General features: G+C 40.5%; 1 protein-coding gene across 3 annotated transcripts; it reads left to right on the top strand.

The window, feature by feature from the left end:
* The first annotated feature begins 11234 nt into the window (after positions 1-11234).
* Positions 11235-18304, top strand: TENT5A (terminal nucleotidyltransferase 5A). Of its 3 annotated transcripts, none has more exons than XM_054492137.2 (3): positions 11235-11642; positions 11824-12430; positions 13554-18304. In XM_054492137.2, exons 1-3 carry the CDS (start codon positions 11623-11625, stop codon positions 14328-14330), a joined length of 1404 nt encoding a protein of 467 aa, XP_054348112.1. In that variant the 5' UTR covers positions 11235-11622; the 3' UTR covers positions 14331-18304. The 3 variants fall into 3 exon arrangements, with proteins under 3 accessions (XP_054348112.1, XP_063522424.1, XP_063522423.1); XM_063666354.1 differs by having other exon boundaries at positions 11283-11316; XM_063666353.1 differs by having other exon boundaries at positions 11342-11449.
* Positions 18305-21382: the final 3078 nt, after the last annotated feature.

The following is a 21382-nucleotide window of genomic DNA, read 5'->3' as shown; positions in this document are numbered from 1 at the left end:
ATGAATAATTTAAAAAGTCTGCTGAGTCCCAGAATTCGGGGTGACAGTGGTAACCAGAGTGACAGAACTCTAGAGAAAGGCAGTGTTCATAGAAAAGAGTCAGAGGTTGCTGGTGGGGTCAGCTCTCACCAGCTGGAGGTTCTTTCTTGATTCAGAACTCACAGGGTTTTATGTGGTGTTTTAATAAGAAAGATGTTTCCATCCTTGAACCATCCCTTCTCTAGCTTGGAGGTCCTTCCTGTGCTATAAAGATCACAGATAATTTGCTGGCTTTGTACAAGGGCAGTACTATTGAAGGGGACCTGCAAGCTTCTTTGTCCTAGAGACTAAAAGTCCCTATTTCTGCCCCAGCAGTTCCAAATCTACAAACAGGTATTTTCACATGGTATCACTCCTCACTAGCCACCAGTTGCAGGATGGAGATGGCGGATATATTATAATAGTTGTTTTTGAGTTCAGGTAGAACTTGGAATCAGCCAAATTTGCCTTAGGCTCAAACTGGATGCCCTGAGAGATAACTCCCACAGTGTAAGATTGAGAACATCATTTGAACTCTCATGGGCCTGATGCCTAGAAGGAGAGCAACCTGGTTTTTGCTGCTTCTTCTGCCTTTGCTGGTCTCCATGCCTAAGCATTACATTCTATCCAGCTCCTGCAGATGAGTTAGCTGGCCTGAGTGCCTACAAAGGACCAGGCATTCTCTAAGGCATATTTTACATGTTGCAAGGCACATTTAGCATGCTCTAAGGCATACTCTAAGGCATATTTACATATTTACATTCATCTAATACCAGCCATTCTGTTTTTCCAGCCTGGCCTTCTGTCACAATCTTGGGTTTATCCCTTCTCAGCTCAGCACTAGGGGAGTGCTTCTTCAAAGCTCTAACATGTACTGTGGGTGCTATTCCCAATGATTCCCATCTTTCTGATTCCTTTTAATTCCTCAGTAACGATTTGTGCTAACTATTTTTACTTTTTTTTCCTCCAAGTCTCAACCTTGAAGAGTTTACTGTGGACACTTGAAATTAAGTATGGGCTGCTTTTAATGGGACTAATTGTTATAAGTTCTCATAGCAAGAATCAATTTCAAGAATGAGAAAAAAATCCATCCCCAGGTTTCCTGCATCCTACTCTCAGCCTCATGATTTAATCACTTAATTTTAGAATAACGCACTCAGCTGTTTCCACGTCAGCCACTGACTTTCCATAAGAAACAAATAATAAGGAAGATGTGGCCTTAACTAAGATGGCCTTGCCATAGGTTAAAGGATCATGGATAGCTGATCTCTAGTGCCTCTAGATCATTGGAACAAAGCCATTTTCTTCCTCAGACCAGGTTGCTTTGATTTGCAATTTATTATAAACAAAATGAACTGGCTGTTTTGGGGCTTGGGTTTGAACTGTTACCTAAATCCTGACTAGTCATAGTTTGTGAAATTCTGCAACAAATGCCTGCCTCTGTCTCTTTCATTCTTTTTCTTCTCCTCCCTCTTTCTTTTTTTTTTTTAAGAATATCTTTTTCTAGAACAATGAAGCAGATAAGAAATATAGGAAACCATAGAGAGTTAAATAGCATTTATGGAACTGTGAGGATCATCTACTGACAGTAAGAGCAACAACACAGAAACAGACTTCAACTGGCAAGAAACAGCAGGTCACTGCCTGCAGGGGTTGACCAGCTTAGAAACTTGACTGTTTCATGTGTTTGGGTAATGTAATCAAACACAGATGCTGAACCAACTCATGCTCTAATGGCATTATATTTGATATCTTCTACTTAATTGTAATTAAAGTTCAATTTAATTTCCTAGAGCAATTAAATATATTAAAATATTTTATGGGCATTTATTAGCCCCAGCTGATTTTTTAAAAACACAGAGTGGCATCAGGAGGGTTCTGTGTTTGAGAAGGCCACAATGTTTTTCAGTGAGATACTACATTTGTCCACAGGCTTAGGGAGAATAATTTACATTTCAGTTTTACAAAATTAACATTATGGTCAGCTTTCAAATGGGTATGCAAAAGCCTTTAATTTTAAGTGGAAGAATATCTGTGGGTGTGTGAATATTGAATGAATTCCCTATATTTAATTTCTGCTATAACTTAATAGCCAATAGACAATAAGAAATGTTGCTGTCAGGGAGGCTTTTATGGGAATGAACTGAAGAAAGAAGCATAATTCTATACAATGGATGGAAGAACACTATACATCTCAGATTTCTGAAGATGTGAAGAGATTTCAAATAGACTGTCCCTTTGTCCTTATAAGCATATTAGTTGTCGGGCCACATACTTTGATTTTTGATTTAGGATACATATTCACTATACTTAAATGTCCTAAAAGTATAATAAGAACAAAAGTCTTAGTCAAAATGTATATATGCTATATGCTTATTATTGTAGAATTTGAGTAAGTAGTAACATAACATCCTCAGAAAAGGAAATGGTATGTTTTTAATTCTGTATCCCATGTATGAGAGCACAATTTGCAATCCAAAATTGATTAATTTTCATATATCACTTGATTAAAAAACAGAATAGTGGTGGAAGCTTCTGGAGTATTCCCAGAAGCATTAAAAGATAAACAATAGATGGACAAGTTAAATCTGCAATAAAATCCCATTAATCATATGTAGCTGAGGCTTTAGAAGTGAGTCATCAGATAATCACTGGAAACTTTGAGGATACTTACTAAAATTTTAAAGCTGACTATATTCCAACTGAAAATTTATCCCCCTAAGTAAAAAGAGAACTTTTATCCGACACACAGAACATATCTAGGCTATTTAATCTATATTATTTGCTAGGTGATTTTTAAGTAACCATAGTTACTAGACCTAAAGAATTTACAGTTGGTGTCTGTTGCAGTGGTGATGGCACTAGGTTGATTCAACAGTCATTTATTTGTATTAATGAATAGGAAATGAGAACTATTTGTGAAAGAACAAACAATCTAGGGGAGTTAATGAGCACATGTGTGCACACATACTCTAACTTCCCAAGGAGGCTATGTTGTACAGTGCTCTCCCCCACCCACCCTCAACTCCGCAGCCCACAGGTAGGGAGGAGGCCATGCCCTATATTAGGAGGGGAGTCAAAGGCCAGGCTTACTCAAGTTTTAGTGCAGTATAAAGTGCAGTTTGTAAAGCCTCTGGGTAATTTGATCAATACAGGCATTCAAAATCTATAATGCGAGTTCCAGAGTAAATGTTTGGATCAAATTGATCTTTAATTACATTTAGAAGAAAACTAAAATTTCCATTTTAGTTGAGTAAGAACAAGAAGTTTAGCCAGATATCTGGCTGTTAAATATGATGTATATAAAACATCTAAATAATTAGTTTGTTTTTCAAACTTTGAATTCAAATGTCTGCTATCTTTAGATTCAAAGGGGATTAAGAATTAGTCATGATAACTCAATTTCTTTGATTTATGAAGAATGTGTGACTCAAAATAATGACCGATCCAATATGCAAAGGGTAATTACTTTTATGTCGGAAATGGTCTTATGTCATTCCTGCACTTGGTCTAGAGTTATGATATATATATATATATAAAATGAAATACAATGCAATGTACTACAAAACATAATTCCAATATTATGACAGTAAATTTATTCAAATGATTTCCATGATTCCACAAGTTTATATGGCAATTACACAGTTTCTGAATTTAGTATATAAAAATGATGCTAGAAAAATGGGTATCTACCATTTTTAAACATCTCTTTGAAATGTTAAAATCTCATATAAAAAATCATAATTGTATGTATAATAACTAAAGTGAAATATACTATTCTTAACATTATCATTTACTTTTAAGATAGTGAATTAAAAATACATACACTATTCTGCACTGCTCTGAGCATGGACTAGACTTAATCTCCAAGTATTTCTAGCTCTCTGGAGTATACAAGGTGCCTGTCTCATGTCTGAGTACTTTGACCTCGACAAGCCTTGTAACCCACAGAACACAGATAATGTTCCAAGACATGTCCAGACTTGTAGAAGACATAGACAAGTCATAAGTGTTTGCAAAAAATATTTCTTTTTTAAAACACAGCAACACAATCCATATCTAGTCAGTGTGAGGATGACGAACTACTGCTTACAAAGATCTCACAATAAGTAAATAGAGTGGGATGTGGTTGCTAAGTTAATTCCAGTGAATTACAAAAAAAAAAACCACCAAAATCTTTGGAATTTCAATGGAAATCAGGGAGAAATTGTTGGGAAAAGAATCTTGAGTGCCATGTATTTTTTCCCTTTCTAATATTTTGACATGAGTTTATGTTATCACTTTTATGCTAATCAATTAGTCACTTCCATAAATAATTATGAATTTCAAAACCTAGAGGGAAGTTCTATTACCCTTTAGGGATATCTTACTTATCTAAACTATCAATATTCAGCCTTCTTAATCATGTGTCAATCCAAATTCTCTTTTATTTCCCAGCTCCCCTGTAGGAGTTGTAGTTTATTGGAAACTGATCTCTTCCAGCAGGACACTTTCATGGTTCAAATATCAATAACTTTTATAGCTTTTGTTCTCCTGTACACCTTCTCGGCTAATGCCTAACTTACTAGCATCTTGAAGCCTTTTCTTTTGTTAGGAAAGAAAACTTGAATTTCTTTTATTCCATATTACCAGAATAAATGTTGGCATCTTAGCGTGATTTCCTATAGAAAGTCCACAGCTAGTTTCCATACTTACACTTAACAATCTCAGGCTTTTTAAGGTAGTCATATTTTTCTTCCTAGAGTCTGGTTTGAACAGTTCTTTTTTAAAGTGTTTTAAAAGTGTCCATTTTCTGAGTAGTTTCTGTTTAGTTATTATGTTTTGTTCAGTTTTTCAGACTTTCTAAGACGATGTGTTTTTTGGTTGCTTATCATATTCCAGAGTAATTTCTCCCAAACATCAAGATAACATTAGTTGTATTATTTAATTTGTAATTTGTTTGGCAAAAGATAATTTTGAGGTCAGGGAAGGAAGTTAATAGGAAAAGATAAAAACAAGTGATGGTAGAAATAACACTAAGAAGGTTATTTCAAACAAATATGCATTATTGAATCAATGTATGGTTTATGTATACATATGAGTAAATAGGCCTCCTACAGCTGCCATAAGTTTAAATCTCATATAAAAAATCAACCATCAGTAGCTAAAAAATGTTATCAACATATGTTGAACAGGTAAGAATAGGCTGAAAATATATCAAGATGAGCTGGATATAACATACCCATTGAATATAGCCTTATTTTTTACAAGGTACCCAAACATTTTTGGCTAAATTCCTTCTAGAAAAGAGAAATAATTTATTATATTCTTCCCTTGTACTCTTCACAAAACCTTACAGTTTCCACAAGTAAAATCAACACTTTCTTCAGAGCAGTTAAACATATTCCAGCATAAATTTACAAAAAAATTGTAATACAAATATTAAAGTTTACTTATTCATATTTGACGGTTTTTGAAAATACAGTGTATTTCTAGTTTATGTTTGCCAAATGAATGTAACTTTTGAATGTCTTTTTTGTCTGGAGTAAGGAAAACAGTCTGGTCCATAGGCCTTGCAACACTGATTGAAACGGCAAAATTTCACAGAGATGTCACAACAGGAAGAAGTTCTGGCATAATCAACACTGATAATAGCATAAGAAAATACTAGCTAGTCTTTCTGATGAAGAATTCTGTTAAAGGACAATCCAAACCAAGTTCAATTATAAGAGTGACGATGTAGGTCTGTCTGACCATATTTGCTGCTTGCATATTGAATTTCCTAAACTCACTGATCTGTAACTGTGAATGGAGTTATTTTTATGTGGTCATATACTTCAAATAAACACACTTAAAATAAAATCTTAGGATATTACACTATAAGATGCTCAACAGTAGAGTAATGATGCTTTATACTATGTCCACAGGTGAGAATGTAGCCCACATAAAAAATCCTCTGTGTCGCTACAGGATCTCTTTAAACTTAGCTGTTTGATGCTGATCATTTAAATGCACTCACACTGATGTAAGATTAAACAGTGTGGTTAAAAGGGCTTTTGCCGCATGATGAGGGCGACTGAGTCTAACTTTAACTTTCCCATAACTAGCTGTGTAAATATAGGGAAGATCATCTAGCCTTTCTTCATCTCTAAACTTAGAACTTCATGCTGATCAGAACAGTTTTGAAGATAAAATGAGATGATATAGAAGAAAAAGGATTGAAAAGTTTAAAACTATAAAAGCTAATCTGTTGATTACAAAGAATATACAAGTAATACATTGGATGGTTATTCCCAAACTAACCTGTATGATGTAGGATGTTGCCGATCTTCCACAGGCCCTGAATAATGAATAAACAGTTTGTATTTTCTGAAGAAACATAGGAAATGTCATTTCACAAGCACCATTTCCCTGTGAAAACAGGTAATTTATTTTCCCAAGGGAGTTTTAATTTTTACATGAAGCACTTTGATCAGTTGCTGTTCTACAAACACTGACTGGACAGCAGAGAGATGTTCAGTTTACTCTGCAAAGAAGGCATATGTGTGTGCACGCTTGGAAAAGCATGCAATATCCCAGTTGTCTCTGGAATTACTAGGATTTGCGCCACAAAGGCAGCAAATGGGTGGGGGACAGACGGGTGGGGGAGTACTCAAATTCCTCACACTACCACTGCTCTGCCTGCATTGCAGGGTGCTTCTAGAAGTACATGCCACTTTTTGTGGAAAGGTTCCAAGAGCAGAAGTGGTAGAAGGTGGAAAATCAAGAGAGAGAGAGTGGAGAGGGCTGGTGTGGAAAGACCAAAAGCGGGACAGGAATGTCGGGGGAGACTGGCTAGAATGCTATGAGAGAGGGAAGTAGCAGTCTTAATGGCAGGTTTTGTGTGTGTGTTGCGGGGGGGCGGGTGGGTGTTTTTTTCTTCTGTCTCTCCTTCTGGGTATGAACTTGAATGAATAATTTCATATTTGGTGGCTTCCCATCTTCCGAAACCATTTTTGAGAAGGTAGGAAGCAGGGCAAGAAGGGGAAAGTACCACTAAGTGAACTTGGGGCAGTCTTCAAACACCCCATTGTGTTTCAGTGTGTCTGGTGTTTCTTGCAAATTCTCCATAAGGTGCTAGCTTGCTAGCTCTCTGCTGCCACAGAGGTCATTCGTGGCTGCTGGGGAAGAAGTGGCCATTGGCTTCGTCAGGTCATTGTGCATTCTGGCCCTCAGCAGTTGTTTCAGGATAAAATCACTTGGTCTCCAAAGTTATGCCCAACCTGAATGTCCAGAACTTGGAAAGAAAGAAGAATCAGAGTGCAGTTCCAGCTCAAGTTTAAGTCTAGGAGGAATATGAGAAGACTGGGAACAAGCCAACTCACAGAATGTAAGGAACTGACGTGCATGGGTCTGAACCAAGGCTCTGTGATTTCTCTAAGTTACTTAACCTTCTTATGCCCTGTCTTTCCTATGGAGATAGAATGTGTACAGCTCTGGTTTTTACAGAAAGTTTGAAAAAATAATGTATATAAAATATTTAGCAGAGTTTCTGGGATGTAATAACAAACTCAATAATAATAACTATCATTAAGGCCGAAGCTGAACATCTTATTTTGCTAAGTCCAGATTGATTGTTACTGTAACTTTAAAAATAAGATGAACTAATTATAAGTGTTTCTCAAAATTGTATGCAAAGCTTTCCTTTAAAACTTTCAGAATAAGGATTTTTTTTCCTGCTCGCTTAGAAAGCAGTTTAAATTTAGGCTGTCCGTATTTCAGTTTTGTGGTGGTCTTAACTTTATCAACTAAGAGCTTCATATTGCCACAGGTGGTTTTTTTTTCTCCTTTTAAGTGGGAGAAAGTAAATAATTTATCAAATAGGTTCAGAAGCTAAAGCCTGGGGGAAAAATTTAGCAACTTTGCATCTAAATTTAATCTAAGAATAACTGTGTTGAGAAATATCTTAGTTGTGAATGTATTTGGAAAGTCTAGGCGTTCTTGTTTCATAATTATTTTGGTTATCTAGAAAAAAATTATAGTTTCAATTGCAGAATATGCAATTTTATGTAAGGATGAATATTTTTTCCTAGAATGTAAATATTATTTCAGTTTGAAGACAGGAAGAAGTGGGACAGTGAACAACATATGCTTTCATTCAACAATATGTAATGATTGGTCACTATGTATCAGGCACATATTAATCCAGTCAAAGATTAAATTGCCCACAAAGGCATTGCCAAAAGTAAGATATCCCAGATGTCCCAGTGCAGGAGGCAGTAGGGTCTGGATTATGGTTGGGAAACGGGGAATGTTTTGTTAAAGGTTTAAGGAAGTGTCAGCCACAAAGCATTGGATGCTTGGGGGAGAGGCGGTCTTGGCACACTGCTGCTGGGATTATCTTCTTCTCCCCAGCACAGCATATAGCACATAAGCAGGCCCCGCAAGTCCAGCTTCATGCTGTGCTTCCACCTCTCAGTTGTGCCCTCCATTTCTGGGAATGGCCATAGGATCAGCCTTTGCTTGGGGGAGGGTCCGCACTTAGAGAACTGGACTATGGTAGCTGTTCTCAGTGCAGTGCAAAGTGTGGCTGGGCCCTTGTGTCAGGATCACCCTGACAGCTTGCCAAAATACAGATTCCTTTAGTGCTACAGAACGAAATCCTGGGTATGCATAGGCAGGTGTGCATCTGCTCTAAGAGTTTTATTTTCAGTTTTTGGAGCAAAGGTAAAAATAAAGTACTAAATAATTGTAGTAGAGCTAAACACACACACACGCACACACCCTCGATTTTTAAAGTACAGCGTGTCTAATATACGATCTATTACTTTGGCTTTGTTTTAAGAAGGGGCAGAATTCATACCGGCCTTTGAAGGAAATATTTTTAACAGGATTTTTTTCTTTTCTTTTTCTGTTCTCTTTTCTTCTTTACTCTTCTCTTTTCCCTCTCTCTCTCTCTTTTTATTTTTCCCTTTCCCCTCCCTTCCTCCATTTTCTTTTCTTCTTTTCCCCCTCCCCCCCCATCGTTCCTTCTTCCTTAAATCGTTGCTATTTGTGCTTGTCTTGTTTTCCAATTAGAAGGTACTGGTAAGCTACAGACCACTCGTTACCCCGTAATGACCACTAAACAGCATTCACAACCAAATGGGTTGGGTTAAAGGCCTGACCCTACAACTTATTAGTTGTGGAACTTGGGAATGTTTCTTAACTTCTTGGATTCCTCTGTTTCTAGATCCCTAGGTGATGGAAATACCTTCTTCTTGAAGATTAAATGAAGTATTATGTTAAGGAGCTAAACAGGTTATAGCCCAGACGTGTTCAATAAGTTTCTGGTACTCATAAATCTTATCTCAAGGCACTACCAATCTCATTTATTAATCACGGGAGTGTACATATCCTTTCTCAAACATTCTCCAACTCCATACGCTTCCCTTTGTAAATAACGCTCTTCTCCTCTTTCCCCGACTACTGAAGGACCATCCATTCTTTCAAGATCCAGTCCAAATGACACCTTCTCGGGTGTCTCTCCGTCTCCTATGTCGTTAGCCCGCCACGCGATTGCGTCAGAATATACTTCTCTCATAATACATATGCAACTGAACCATAATTATGCACCTGGGTGCTATGCCCTCTAGATTATGTGAAATGCAGTCATTCTTAAATCTTCAGCACTTAGCCTGTTGCCTGGCACGTAACAGGTCACTAAATGCTCTCTCTATACACATGCTCACACAAGAATATGCATACACATATATATGTATAAAATGCCTGGTTAAGATAGATTCATGCGCCGATGGCTGGTCAGAGGAACACATAGGTGTGCTCTGAAGGAAGCGATGGCCCTATGCGGACAGAGTAGTTGTCCTACAGTCCCCAGGCGCACCTCAGTGCTTAGGCGCAGCACTGCGGGGACTGCCTCTGCCACGGAGCCAGTCGGATTTCTCCATTTTGGGACGCAGCTCGGCAGGGCACCGGCAGGGGGCGGCGTTGTCACGCAGCTGGATGCTCCACGGGTGACACCCCCGCACCCTACCCCTCACCCCCGAGCCGCGCAGCTTGGGTGACTAGGCCGGGGCTCCCCCAGTTAGGAGGTGCGGGCTGTTTTTCCTCCCAGTCTGGGCGGGCAGGGCTGACCAGGGTTTGGGGAGTATTCTGTGACCCTGGCATTCTCCCCTCTGCCCCACCTCAGCCCCCGGCAGCGTCTAGGCGCTGGGAAAGCTGCTCCGGGTTAGTTGATGGAGGCAGCGAGCTGCCGAAGAGACGGCCACAGCTTTCTAGCAAAGAGTGGTGGTGGCGCGAGTGAGCGTGGGTAGAATTAGCTCTGCCGAAGTCACCGAAGCTGGAGGAGAGAATTCATTTTATTCTTGAAACACCTACTTTTACGTCTCGTGGAAAACCAAATCGTATTCCACTGACACTATGATGCACTTAAAATGGCCAAACCTTAGCGGGCCGCGAGGAACGCGCTTCGCCGCCTCCAGTTTTGTTAGAGAACTCGCAGCAAAGGCACCGGACACCTAGCGGCCCTTTCCGCGGACTCCGGGGCAGCACGCACTCCCCGGGCGCGCTCTCTACGCCGCACTCGGCCCGCCCAGTCCTCGGCCATTGGCTGCTCGCCCGCGTCTGCTCCGTGACGCGCCCGGCCCCCGCAAAGTACTGGCCCCTTGGAACCACTCGTGCGCAGGAGCCGCGCACGCCCGAGGCCCGTGGTGCCGCCCCCGCGCCTTCTCGGGCTCGCCCAGAGCTCTCCGGCGCACTTCCCGAGGTTTCGAGAATCGAAACTTAGTTATCAGCAAGCCCTTCCCACTCACGCGCCGTGACTGATTTGCGTGCAAGAGTGGACTCCTGAGTCCATGCTTGGATCGGGTTTATCAATGGAGTAAATGGTCTAGCTAGACACAGAGGTTTAAAAGAACGGTCGTGAGGAACCTCCGGAGCCCAACTGTGATGATCTAAAGACCGGCTGTGTCCGCGAGAATTTTGGGAAGTTTCTGCAGTTGCAGGATTTTAGTCGTGATCTGGTTTTGATGACCAGTTATGACTCCTGGGGCATTTAAAGTGTCTCCTACTGGGGAAAATGAAAAGAGATTTGTGGGAGGGGGCGTACATAAATTAAATGTATGTATAAATACACGTATCCACAGGCGCACACAGTATCCGCACATACAGTCCAGGACCTCACGATCACCGGCCGTTGTCCCGCACTAACTGCTGGGCTAGTCAGCTGCGTGCCCTGCGGGCGGGGGAGGGCAGAGGGGGCGGCGCCCTATGCAGATGAGAGGGTGTGGCAAGCGTGCCGCTCCGGGCCCCGGAAGCGCAGAGAAGCCCGGTATAAAAAAAGTACTGAAGACATTTTCCCCGCATAACTGCTAAAGCTCCAGAGACACGAGCGTGTGTGGCAGCAAGAGCCGCCACTTCGGGACCACCGCAGCTGGGGTGGCAGCGGCGCGGGAGGGGTCGCGGGGAGGGAGTGGTGAGCGCAGGCGGCAGGGGTCTGGGAAAGACGAAGTCGCTAGTTGCTGTCGGAGCGCACTCGCAGCTCCTGGAAGTGTTGCCGCCTCTCGGTTTCTCTCTCGCTCGCTGCGCTCCTAGAAGGGGCGGCCGCCTCCAGGTGACACAGACGGGACTCTCGCTTGCGCTTTCCAGATGCATCAGAGATACTTTTGGTGCGGGGCTGCTCTGCGGGGCGCGGGGCGCGGCTGGGGACTGTAAGGGCCGGGGGAGGGAGTCTCCGAGGAGGTCCGGGGTCAGGGAACTATCGGGGGAGGGGGCGCTCTTTTCCTGGCGGGCCTCTGCCCTCCGCCGCTGCCGCGCGTCCTCACCGCGCTCCTTTCCCTTTCCTTTTAGGACTGACCAGGGCCAAGTGGCGCTCGGCGGGCACTACATGGCGGAGGGCGAAGGGTACTTCGCCATGTCTGAGGACGAGCTGGCTTGCAGCCCCTACATCCCCCTAGGCGGCGACTTCGGCGGCGGCGACTTCGGCGTCGGCGACTTTGGCGGCAGCGACGACTTTGGCGGCAGCGACTTCGGCGGCGGCGGCAGCTTCGGTGGGCACTGCTTGGACTATTGCGAAAGCCCCACGGCGCACTGCAATGTGCTGAACTGGGAGCAAGTGCAGCGGCTGGACGGCATCCTGAGCGAGACCATTCCGATTCACGGGCGCGGCAATTTCCCCACGCTTGAGCTGCAGCCGAGCCTGATCGTGAAGGTGGTGCGGCGGCGCCTGGCCGAGAAGCGCATCGGCGTCCGCGACGTGCGCCTCAATGGCTCGGCCGCCAGCCACGTCCTGCACCAGGACAGCGGCCTGGGCTACAAGGACCTGGACCTCATCTTCTGCGCCGACCTGCGCGGGGAAGGGGAGTTTCAGACTGTGAAGGACGTCGTGCTGGACTGCCTGTTGGACTTCTTACCCGAGGGGGTGAACAAAGAGAAGATCACACCACTCACGCTCAAGGTAACACCACCCGAGATGCACTTGGGTTCTGACCCAGGCTGGGCCGGGTGCGACAGGGAGCGGGCAGAGGGACATCGGTTAAATGCCATGAATCTGTGGCCATCATGAGTTTGGGCGCGCGTTATTTCTTTGATTTTTGATTTTTTAAACCAGTAAACTGACGTGCGTGGACGGTGTTGAGTGTTTCAGTTTACTTGATGCTTTGGCTCTACAACTCTTCTCCTAGGTCCTCCTCTGCTCTCTCTTCTCTTCTTTCTCCTTATGTTTTAACTCTTGGCTTTCCCTGTTGGAGTCTTGTCCAGAGTAGATTCTGATACTTGGCAGAATGAAATGATGTAAATAATTTTTTGAGTCATTATATGATCTAGCCTTTGGGAAAATAACAGCCTGAAGCAGAAGTGAGTCAATGAGTTTTTTATTGTGCTGGAAAAGGTGAATAGATTTCACAGCGGCATTCAGCTGACTACGTGTTAGAGGTCTATCTGGTGGTTCTTCCTGCTGGTTCATATGTTAAGGGTATAGTGGCACCCCCTCCCCACCCTCCACTTTAGTTCAAGACGGGTTTTATATGATTAGTTAAAATTGTCTGAGGAGGCAGGCTCCCGGAATGTCAAAATTTAGTTTATATTTGATTGTAACTGCAGAGTGTCCCTGGAGGGACACACAAGATACTGATAACATTGATTGCCGCAGGCGGAGAGGAATTGGGTGGCTTGGGAACAAGGGTGAGAAGGCTGACTAACCTACCGCTGAATGCCCTTCCGAGTCTTTTGAATGTTGTTTGGATACTGTGTGAATATTGTGCCTATTAGACTATTTTCAAAAAGTAACACTTAAAAAGTCAGACATGACAACAAAACCTCTTACTACTGTGCTACGTCTGCCAAAAGCCTCAAACTATTACCTCTAGTCCCTTTCCCAGACAGTAAAACTACTCGTTAAAAGTATTTTTTTTTCTATTTTCAGAAGACCGTTTAAGCCTGTAGGTAGTGCTTGGCTGAAACTTGACAAAACAAAAGGGAAAGAGGAAAATAATTCTCAGCTGTGAAGAGGATGTATTTATTTATTTATTTATTTATTATTTTCTAGGTTTGCTCATTTTGTTTTATCTTTTAAATTGTAGGAAGCTTATGTGCAGAAAATGGTTAAAGTGTGCAATGACTCTGACCGATGGAGTCTTATATCCCTGTCAAACAACAGTGGCAAAAATGTGGAACTGAAATTTGTGGATTCCCTCCGGAGGCAGTTTGAATTCAGTGTAGATTCTTTTCAAATCAAATTAGACTCTCTTCTGCTCTTTTATGAATGTTCAGAGAACCCAATGACTGAGACATTTCACCCCACAATAATCGGGGAGAGCGTCTATGGCGATTTCCAGGAAGCCTTTGATCACCTTTGTAACAAGATCATTGCCACCAGGAACCCAGAGGAAATCCGAGGGGGAGGCCTGCTTAAGTACTGCAACCTCTTGGTGAGGGGCTTTAGGCCCGCCTCTGATGAGATCAAGACCCTTCAAAGGTATATGTGTTCCAGGTTTTTCATCGACTTCTCAGACATTGGAGAGCAGCAGAGAAAACTGGAGTCCTATTTGCAGAACCACTTTGTGGGATTGGAAGACCGCAAGTATGAGTATCTCATGACCCTTCATGGAGTGGTAAATGAGAGCACAGTGTGCCTGATGGGACATGAAAGAAGACAGACTTTAAACCTTATCACCATGCTGGCTATCCGGGTGTTAGCTGACCAAAATGTCATTCCTAATGTGGCTAATGTCACTTGCTATTACCAGCCAGCCCCCTATGTAGCAGATGCCAACTTTAGCAATTACTACATTGCACAGGTTCAGCCAGTATTCACGTGCCAGCAACAGACCTACTCCACTTGGCTACCCTGCAATTAATCATTTAAAAATGTTCTGTGGGGAAGCCATTTCAGACAAGACAGGAGAGGAAAAAAAAAAAGAAAAAAAAAAAGAAAAAAAAAAGAGTGATCCAGCCCTTATTAGGGATGTGTTTTGTGCAATGATGATATGCTCCTGGTTTTAAGTTTGGCAAAGCTTACGTATCTTTTAATAGATGTGGGAGCATGATCTCGAAAGGATCCTTTTCCCTTCCCTTATTCTCCTACCCAATTGGATTCTATCCTGCAAAAAAAGAGAGACCTGTCATTAAAAGCAACCAGGTTCTCCTGATACAACAAGAGAAGAAATGTGTGTTGACAATATGGGTTTGCTGTATCTGCTCCCATAGCTTTGCCATAGGAAAAACAAAAGTGGAAAGTTTCTTTTAAGATGGAATTCATAAAAGGGAAAATACAGAGGAAAAAAGGTCTCACTCTAACTTGTGAATCAGTTTAGGAGTTCAGATATTAATAGTAACAATACAGGAAAAAGGGGAACTCCAGCGTTGGGATTACTGTCTGAGGCTTGTAGCAAGTGCTTTCTGTGGAATGATCTTGTTTTGCTAACAAACGGCTTGCTCCGAATGAACAGTAGTAGGTTGGTGCAGTTCTCGTAACAATCAGCAGAACTTATGATGACACAATCCATTAATTCCAGCTGCATGCATAGATCGCATTTTTAAAATGTAAAAATGCAAGCAAAAACAGCTGTAACAAAGAAAGTGTGCTCAAGGACCAAAGATTTAACAGATAAAAATACCCAATTAGAAGAGATGTAGTAGAATATATGAAGAGAGATTATATTTGTTACACACCAATATACATCAAAGTGCCTGTTGCCTTCCGAAAATTTGAAGTGGCAAAATTATTTTATGGTTTAATGATTATTTTATTTTATCAGGGACTGCCTCAAGAAGAAAATAACATATAAGCTTGTGAATGGTGGAGAAAATGCCCTATTTTTTCTTGCAAATACTTGTATAAAGTTAACATTTGTTGATCTGATATTATCATAGGTACATGTGTATGTGTGTATAAATTATGTGTGTGTGTATATATACATTTTATATATACATTTTATATGTATATATACACAGTAGATTGACTATGATCTAGAATAATGTCTCAAATAGGAAATGTTTAAATACCGTGTGTTTTTATGTTTTCAACAGGATAACATGAGACGTGGGCATATTGCAATGATGAATTAAATCCACATCTAAAAAAATTAAATGAAGGAGGGAACCAAGTAATATATTTCATAGGAAGAGCAGAAACTATACTGTTTTAGTGGGATTTTTTTCTTTTTTTTTTTTTCTTTGGTGAGCCATAGAATTCCACAAATGGGAGAATATTTGTTTGGCAGAGCACTCTTTTTTATATTGAACTGCCATTTTGACAGTTTGAACCCATTTATTTTAAAAAATATAATCGCATTCCTCTATGATGTTTAATCTAGTGGATCATGGATCAGTAATAGGCTACTTAAATCCCTGACTGCTAAAAAGGATTTCCGGTGATCTAAACACTACTTGCTAATGTTTAAATGAATTTTAATGAATGCATTCTGCATTTCTGGACCACTAGAATTTAGTAATGTGAAATGACCCTTTTTAAAGAATATTTGCACAATTGTTTAAAATTTATATATGAGATATATATTATATATAACATTTTATAAATCATGTCAATATGAAACATCTTTGATCTGGTTGTCACACTGCATTTAAATACTTAGTACTGTACTTTAAATCACTTTCCATTAAATCAAATCCAACTTTATTTTCTTTCTTACAAAAATACCAGTTATACCTTTGTGAAATGAACTGGCATTACTATTTCAGTTCAATAACAGCTAATCCTAAAACCACCCTTTCTCCTAGCCAGTAGTTCCTCTAGATACTGGTCTCTGAAAATGCATTTGTTAAAAACAAAACAAAACTAACACATAAGAACCTTCCCTTTGTGTTGTGAAACAACCACATAATCTCCACAACCTTAGTGGATGACTGCTTGCTATGATAATTCCTCGAAGACCCAATCAGAAGATTTTCATCATCAGTTAAAGAGAGACCACGGGAGAAAAAAGTATCCTCCTGTTGGCAGTATAATTTGTTTGTTTGTTTATCTAGGGATCCTCAGATGCTTAGTGCTAGGTTAATCCAGGTTAATCCGTCTGGACTACCTTTTGTGCATCTTTCTTTGAAGCCTTAATGGGAACCTGATGGGTTTGCTGTAGCAGCTTCCCTGTGAATTCTGTCAGAGCTGCAACAGCCCCTGCACTGCCACTCAGTTTTCTATGGAACTCCTCCTTTTACCATCTCGGCTCAGTCTCCCTCACTCGAGCCCTGGGTTTGAAAAATTAATTGCAACTTCCCAGGAAACATTGTTCAGTTTGCAGATTAAGCCTGGCACTCACCTATCAGAAACCAGAGCTCCGCCTGCTTAGTTGTTTCAGAGTTTTCTGAAAGAAAACTAGGGGAGCACTTGTGAACACAGGAGCAGCTGGTGATCTGCTTTCTCACCCTAACTCTTGACAAATCAGTCGTCTACTATTTTAAAGAGTCTGGAGGTCTCTGACTCTGCCATAACAATAATCTGCTGTTAATTTATAACACAGATTTTTGTTTGGAAGAGCCTTATTTGAAATATACTTTCATTTATTTTCTTAAATATTTATATTCTTTTCTTGCTTACTTCAGGGTTGGTAGCTTAGTTGGAAGTGCCAGCACCTGGCACCTATTCATATAGAACAGGCTGTACTCAAGACAACTTCCAGCATTTACTTTAAGACTTATATAATTTATTTCTATTTTGTATGTACTATAGTCTTGTGCATATGTAGTTGAACACACAGTGAAATATATGTCTCTCTTTGTGGATGTGTGGCCTAAAAATTTGAATGTCTGGTGAGAGAGAGCCATGTGTATAGGTCAGAGGAAAGAACAGCTCCTGACTCCCTATTAGCGCCTGTGATTTGTTTGCTTTTGTGCTTATCTGGCCTAGTGTGCTGTTTCTTTAAACCAGGAAGTTTTGTCTTTTGGAGGCTCTTCTCACCTGTCCAGCCTGGCATGTCAGAGAACACATAGCCTGTGACAATGCCGTTTTTAAAAGTTTACTTACTTTGCAGTAAATCCAGCTGCCTCAAGAACTCCTACACCAAGATGGACATTTCCCTTCCAGAAATGGGATCAAGTATCTGCTCACTTTGGTATTGGATGGACTAATAATGTAGCTCCAAAAATGCAAGGATGGAAGAATATCTATAATCCAAACCAAGGAAGGAAATGAAAAGTGAACGTACTGTTTTTACCACCCCTTTCTGTTTGCTTATTGTTGGTTGCTTCACTGTGCATAAAGTTGTTTTCAATGCAATGCTTGTTAAATAAATATTGTGAACTATTTTTTAAATGAAATGTATTATGTTGAAAGCTGTCAGTTCAAAAATAAGCCTTTTTGTTGTTGTTGAAGATGAAGTGTGTTAGATGAAACCAAAAAGCCAAAAAAAGTAATTTCATATATAGCATCTATTTGAATATAATCTTTCTTTAAAATTTCTTTTAGCATAGCATTTTCAGTGCTAAGAAAGAATCTCTATGTTATATTTTGTTAAAATAATGGCTTTCTAACAAAACAAATGGTAAAGTACAAAGTTGGAAGATGTCAAGTTAACGAGACTTGCTGCAAAGCCTTGCAGAACGGAGGAGGCTCTGCCCGCTGGCTGTCTCTCCCTCCAACCTCTCTCCAATCATTGTCTGCGTTGAGGTGTTCTGTTGCAGCAAGCTGCACCTTGGGTCACTTTTTTGGAATATTTTGACTATAGGCTGCGTCACAGGCAGAAAAGGAGTTGATGGAAAATGGACTAAAAAACTGACATGTTTGCATCAGTGCTAGAGGGAACAGATTGTGAATTTTGTTTACAGCATCCAATATTTGGATTTTTTTGTAAATAAAAAAGTTATTTTTTTCTATTGATTTGTGTTTGCTGTCTACAATGTCTGTATTGACTAGAGACCATGTCCTTTGAATCCCAACCCATGTCCTTTAGAAAAGGCAGAGCGGTATATAGAGAAGAGTAGCCTTCAGCCACTTTCTGATTGAAGCACAATAAATGAAAATATCCAGCTGTCAGCCCATCTCTGACTGGCTCAGTTAGCTCCAAAAGCATCTAGCTAATAGATGCCAACAGTTTTTTTGTCTGAGTATCAATTTAGCCATGTTAAGTGACCAGAAGTCAGAACTGTCTTCCGATAACAGTAGAAACTCATGGCTCTAGTAGACCGTAGGGCTCTAGTAGCCCTGCGTGAGCCTTGGTCTTCCTGAGTAGCCTTAGGGCTGTGATTCGTCAGTGGTTATATAGATTCTGTTTGAGGCTCTATAGTGTTATTCAGAGTTTTTAAGTTGGGGTGAGAGGAACTGGTGGGCAGGAATTGAAAGGGGAAGTATAGAGAAGGAAGAGCAATCAAAAGATCTAGTATGTTGTTGCTGTTGTGTGTGTGTGTTGGGTGCAAGGAAATCACCCTTTTGTCTAGCATTTAATGTAACTGCACCTATTCAAATTGCTAGGGGGCATATATTTATGTATTAATTAAAATTTTTCTTAGTGTAATTTTGGAGGTGGTCTCAATGCTAGTAGCATGAGAATTTGGTAAGCCCAGGCTACTATAGGATATACATGTGGTTGTAAAAACCACTTAAAGTCTTGATCTTGGGTAGAATGCATGCTTGACACCGAGTCTATGAAAGAGCGACTCCTGGCATTGAAAACCAGCTTCCTTCACATTTGCAGTGCATCATAAAAATACAAGGTGGTTATTTGGTTTAATAATGGTATTTGTGTGTCATTTTCTTCTTCCTTTGTTGCAGCCTCTTCATTCTACAGCCAGTTCCTCATGTCTGTGGTCATCACATAATTATTTTTAAACAATGGTTGAATAAGAGCAGTATGTATTAAACTCCTCCTAGGCTTAGATATACCCTGCCATTTCTAGTTGAATTACTGGGCTGCCCCTCCTAGCTGAGCCTGCAGAGAAGTAATCCACCTTTCCTTTCCTTAGGAACCTCATTCCGTAAACTTCTAATTCCTTTAGTAAGAAAAAGAACAAAATATACCAAAAAAGAAAAATAAATTAATATCATAGTTTTTAAATATAAATTAAGGATTGTTAAAATCAAGTATTTCCAAAATTAAACTGTAATTTTCTTTAAAGAACCAAGTTTGATCAACAATATGAACACAGTATCCTTCAGTCTAATAGCAAATACATCATGTAGGACAGAGAGAGGAGAAATGATCTTAAAATGACAGCAGCTTTTACCTAGCATGACACAGATCTTGGTTTCTAATGCCATTCTCCAATAAAAGGAACTAGAAGTTGAATCTATGTCTGGAGCAGGAAATATGTAAGAGAAGCCTTAAGCGTCTTGTGGTGCCTTGAGAAAGCATTAAAAAAAGATAAAAATCATAATGATGAGGGTGGCAGGGGTATGTCAAAGGGACATAGGAACTAACTGAAAGAGCTCCAATAGCCAAAGCTGGAACAATTTAAGCAACAAAATAAGTAGTAATGGATTATAACACAACGTGTAAAGCATCCATGCATTCACACTGATATAAATAAATGATTGAATGAATAAATGGAGGGAAAGAAAGAAATTTACTGTGCAGGATTCCAAATTATCAATGTAGATATTGGCCCTTCAAGGAGGTGGAGGTTAACTACCCACCTCTTAAGTGTAGGCTGTGCATAGTGACTTATGTCCAAAGATTACAGTCTGGAAAAGGGAAAAAGAAGAGTACTGTACCATTGCAAAAACTGAACAAACACTACCTCAGCCAGCTGATCAAGGCCAACATCAGTAGTGACAAGTCATGATGATAGTATGTGCACTTGTTGTGATGTGATAAGAATGGCACTTCACCTCTGTGGTTTTTTCCTCAACACTCATAAAACCTGCCAAATCTTGAGAACAGCATCATCCAAAACTAAATTGTGGGGCATTCTGTAAAGTACTGGACCAGTATTCCTTAAATTATTAAAACAAAGAAAGTGTGAAAACTGCCATTGCCAAGAGGGGCGTAAAGAGACATGATGACTAAGTGTAATGTGGGATCCTGGTGGGGTCTGGCAACAGAAAAGAGCACTTGGTAAAATCTAAGGAAATCTGAAGCAAGCATTATTGAAATAATGGTTCAATATCAGCTCATTAGTTGTAACAAATGTAGTATGATGTCGACAAAAGGAGAAACTGGGTTTGGGGTATATAGGAACTTTCTATATCATCACTTTTTAAAAATAAAAGTATTCTCACATAAAAAGTTTATTTAAAAATGAAGACTGGCCAGGCATGGTGGCTCATGCCTTTAATCCCAGCACTTTGGGAGGCTGAGGTGGGAGGATCACGAGGTCAAGAAATCGGGACCATCCTGGCCAACATGGTGAAACCTCATCTCTACTAAAAATGCAAACATTAGCTGGACGTGGTGGCGCGTGCCCGTAGTCCCAGCTACTTGGGAGGCTGAGTCAGGAGAATCGCTTGAACCCGGGAGGTGGAGGTTGCAGTGAGCCAAGATCATACCACTGCTCTCCAGCCTGGCAACAGAGCAAGACTCCATCTCAAAAAAAAAAAAAAAAAATGAAGACTGAATAATTCTGAATAACTCCTGCTATTTCTGAGGAATGACTCCATTTGCAAAAATAATAGTGAATTTTATTTCTTAATGTCTCAGTACTTACAGTGTAAGGAGATCATATGAAGGAGTGAAAATAAAAAGTTGTGGTTTACTCAAAAGTTTTAGAGAAGCTTTACCTACAGGTTTTAGAAAAAAGGAAGGGAGTTGAAGAGAGCTGAGCTCTGTAGCCAATGCTTTCCTGAAGAATAATACCTTAGAGTACTATTACCTTAGAGTTTTAAGGAAGGAGAATACTAACTATATAAACCATTATGTAGAGATTTATAACATGGAATGCTAAAATGATCAAGGGGCTAAACTTTCACTGCCCAAACATAACACAAAATCTGAAAAATTGAGAATTCATTGCAAGGGAGAAA

The sequence above is a fragment of the Pongo pygmaeus genome, chromosome 5 (assembly GCF_028885625.2).
Source record: "Pongo pygmaeus isolate AG05252 chromosome 5, NHGRI_mPonPyg2-v2.0_pri, whole genome shotgun sequence".
NCBI lineage: Eukaryota > Metazoa > Chordata > Mammalia > Primates > Hominidae > Pongo > Pongo pygmaeus.
This window is presented reverse-complemented; position numbering and strand designations above follow the sequence as displayed.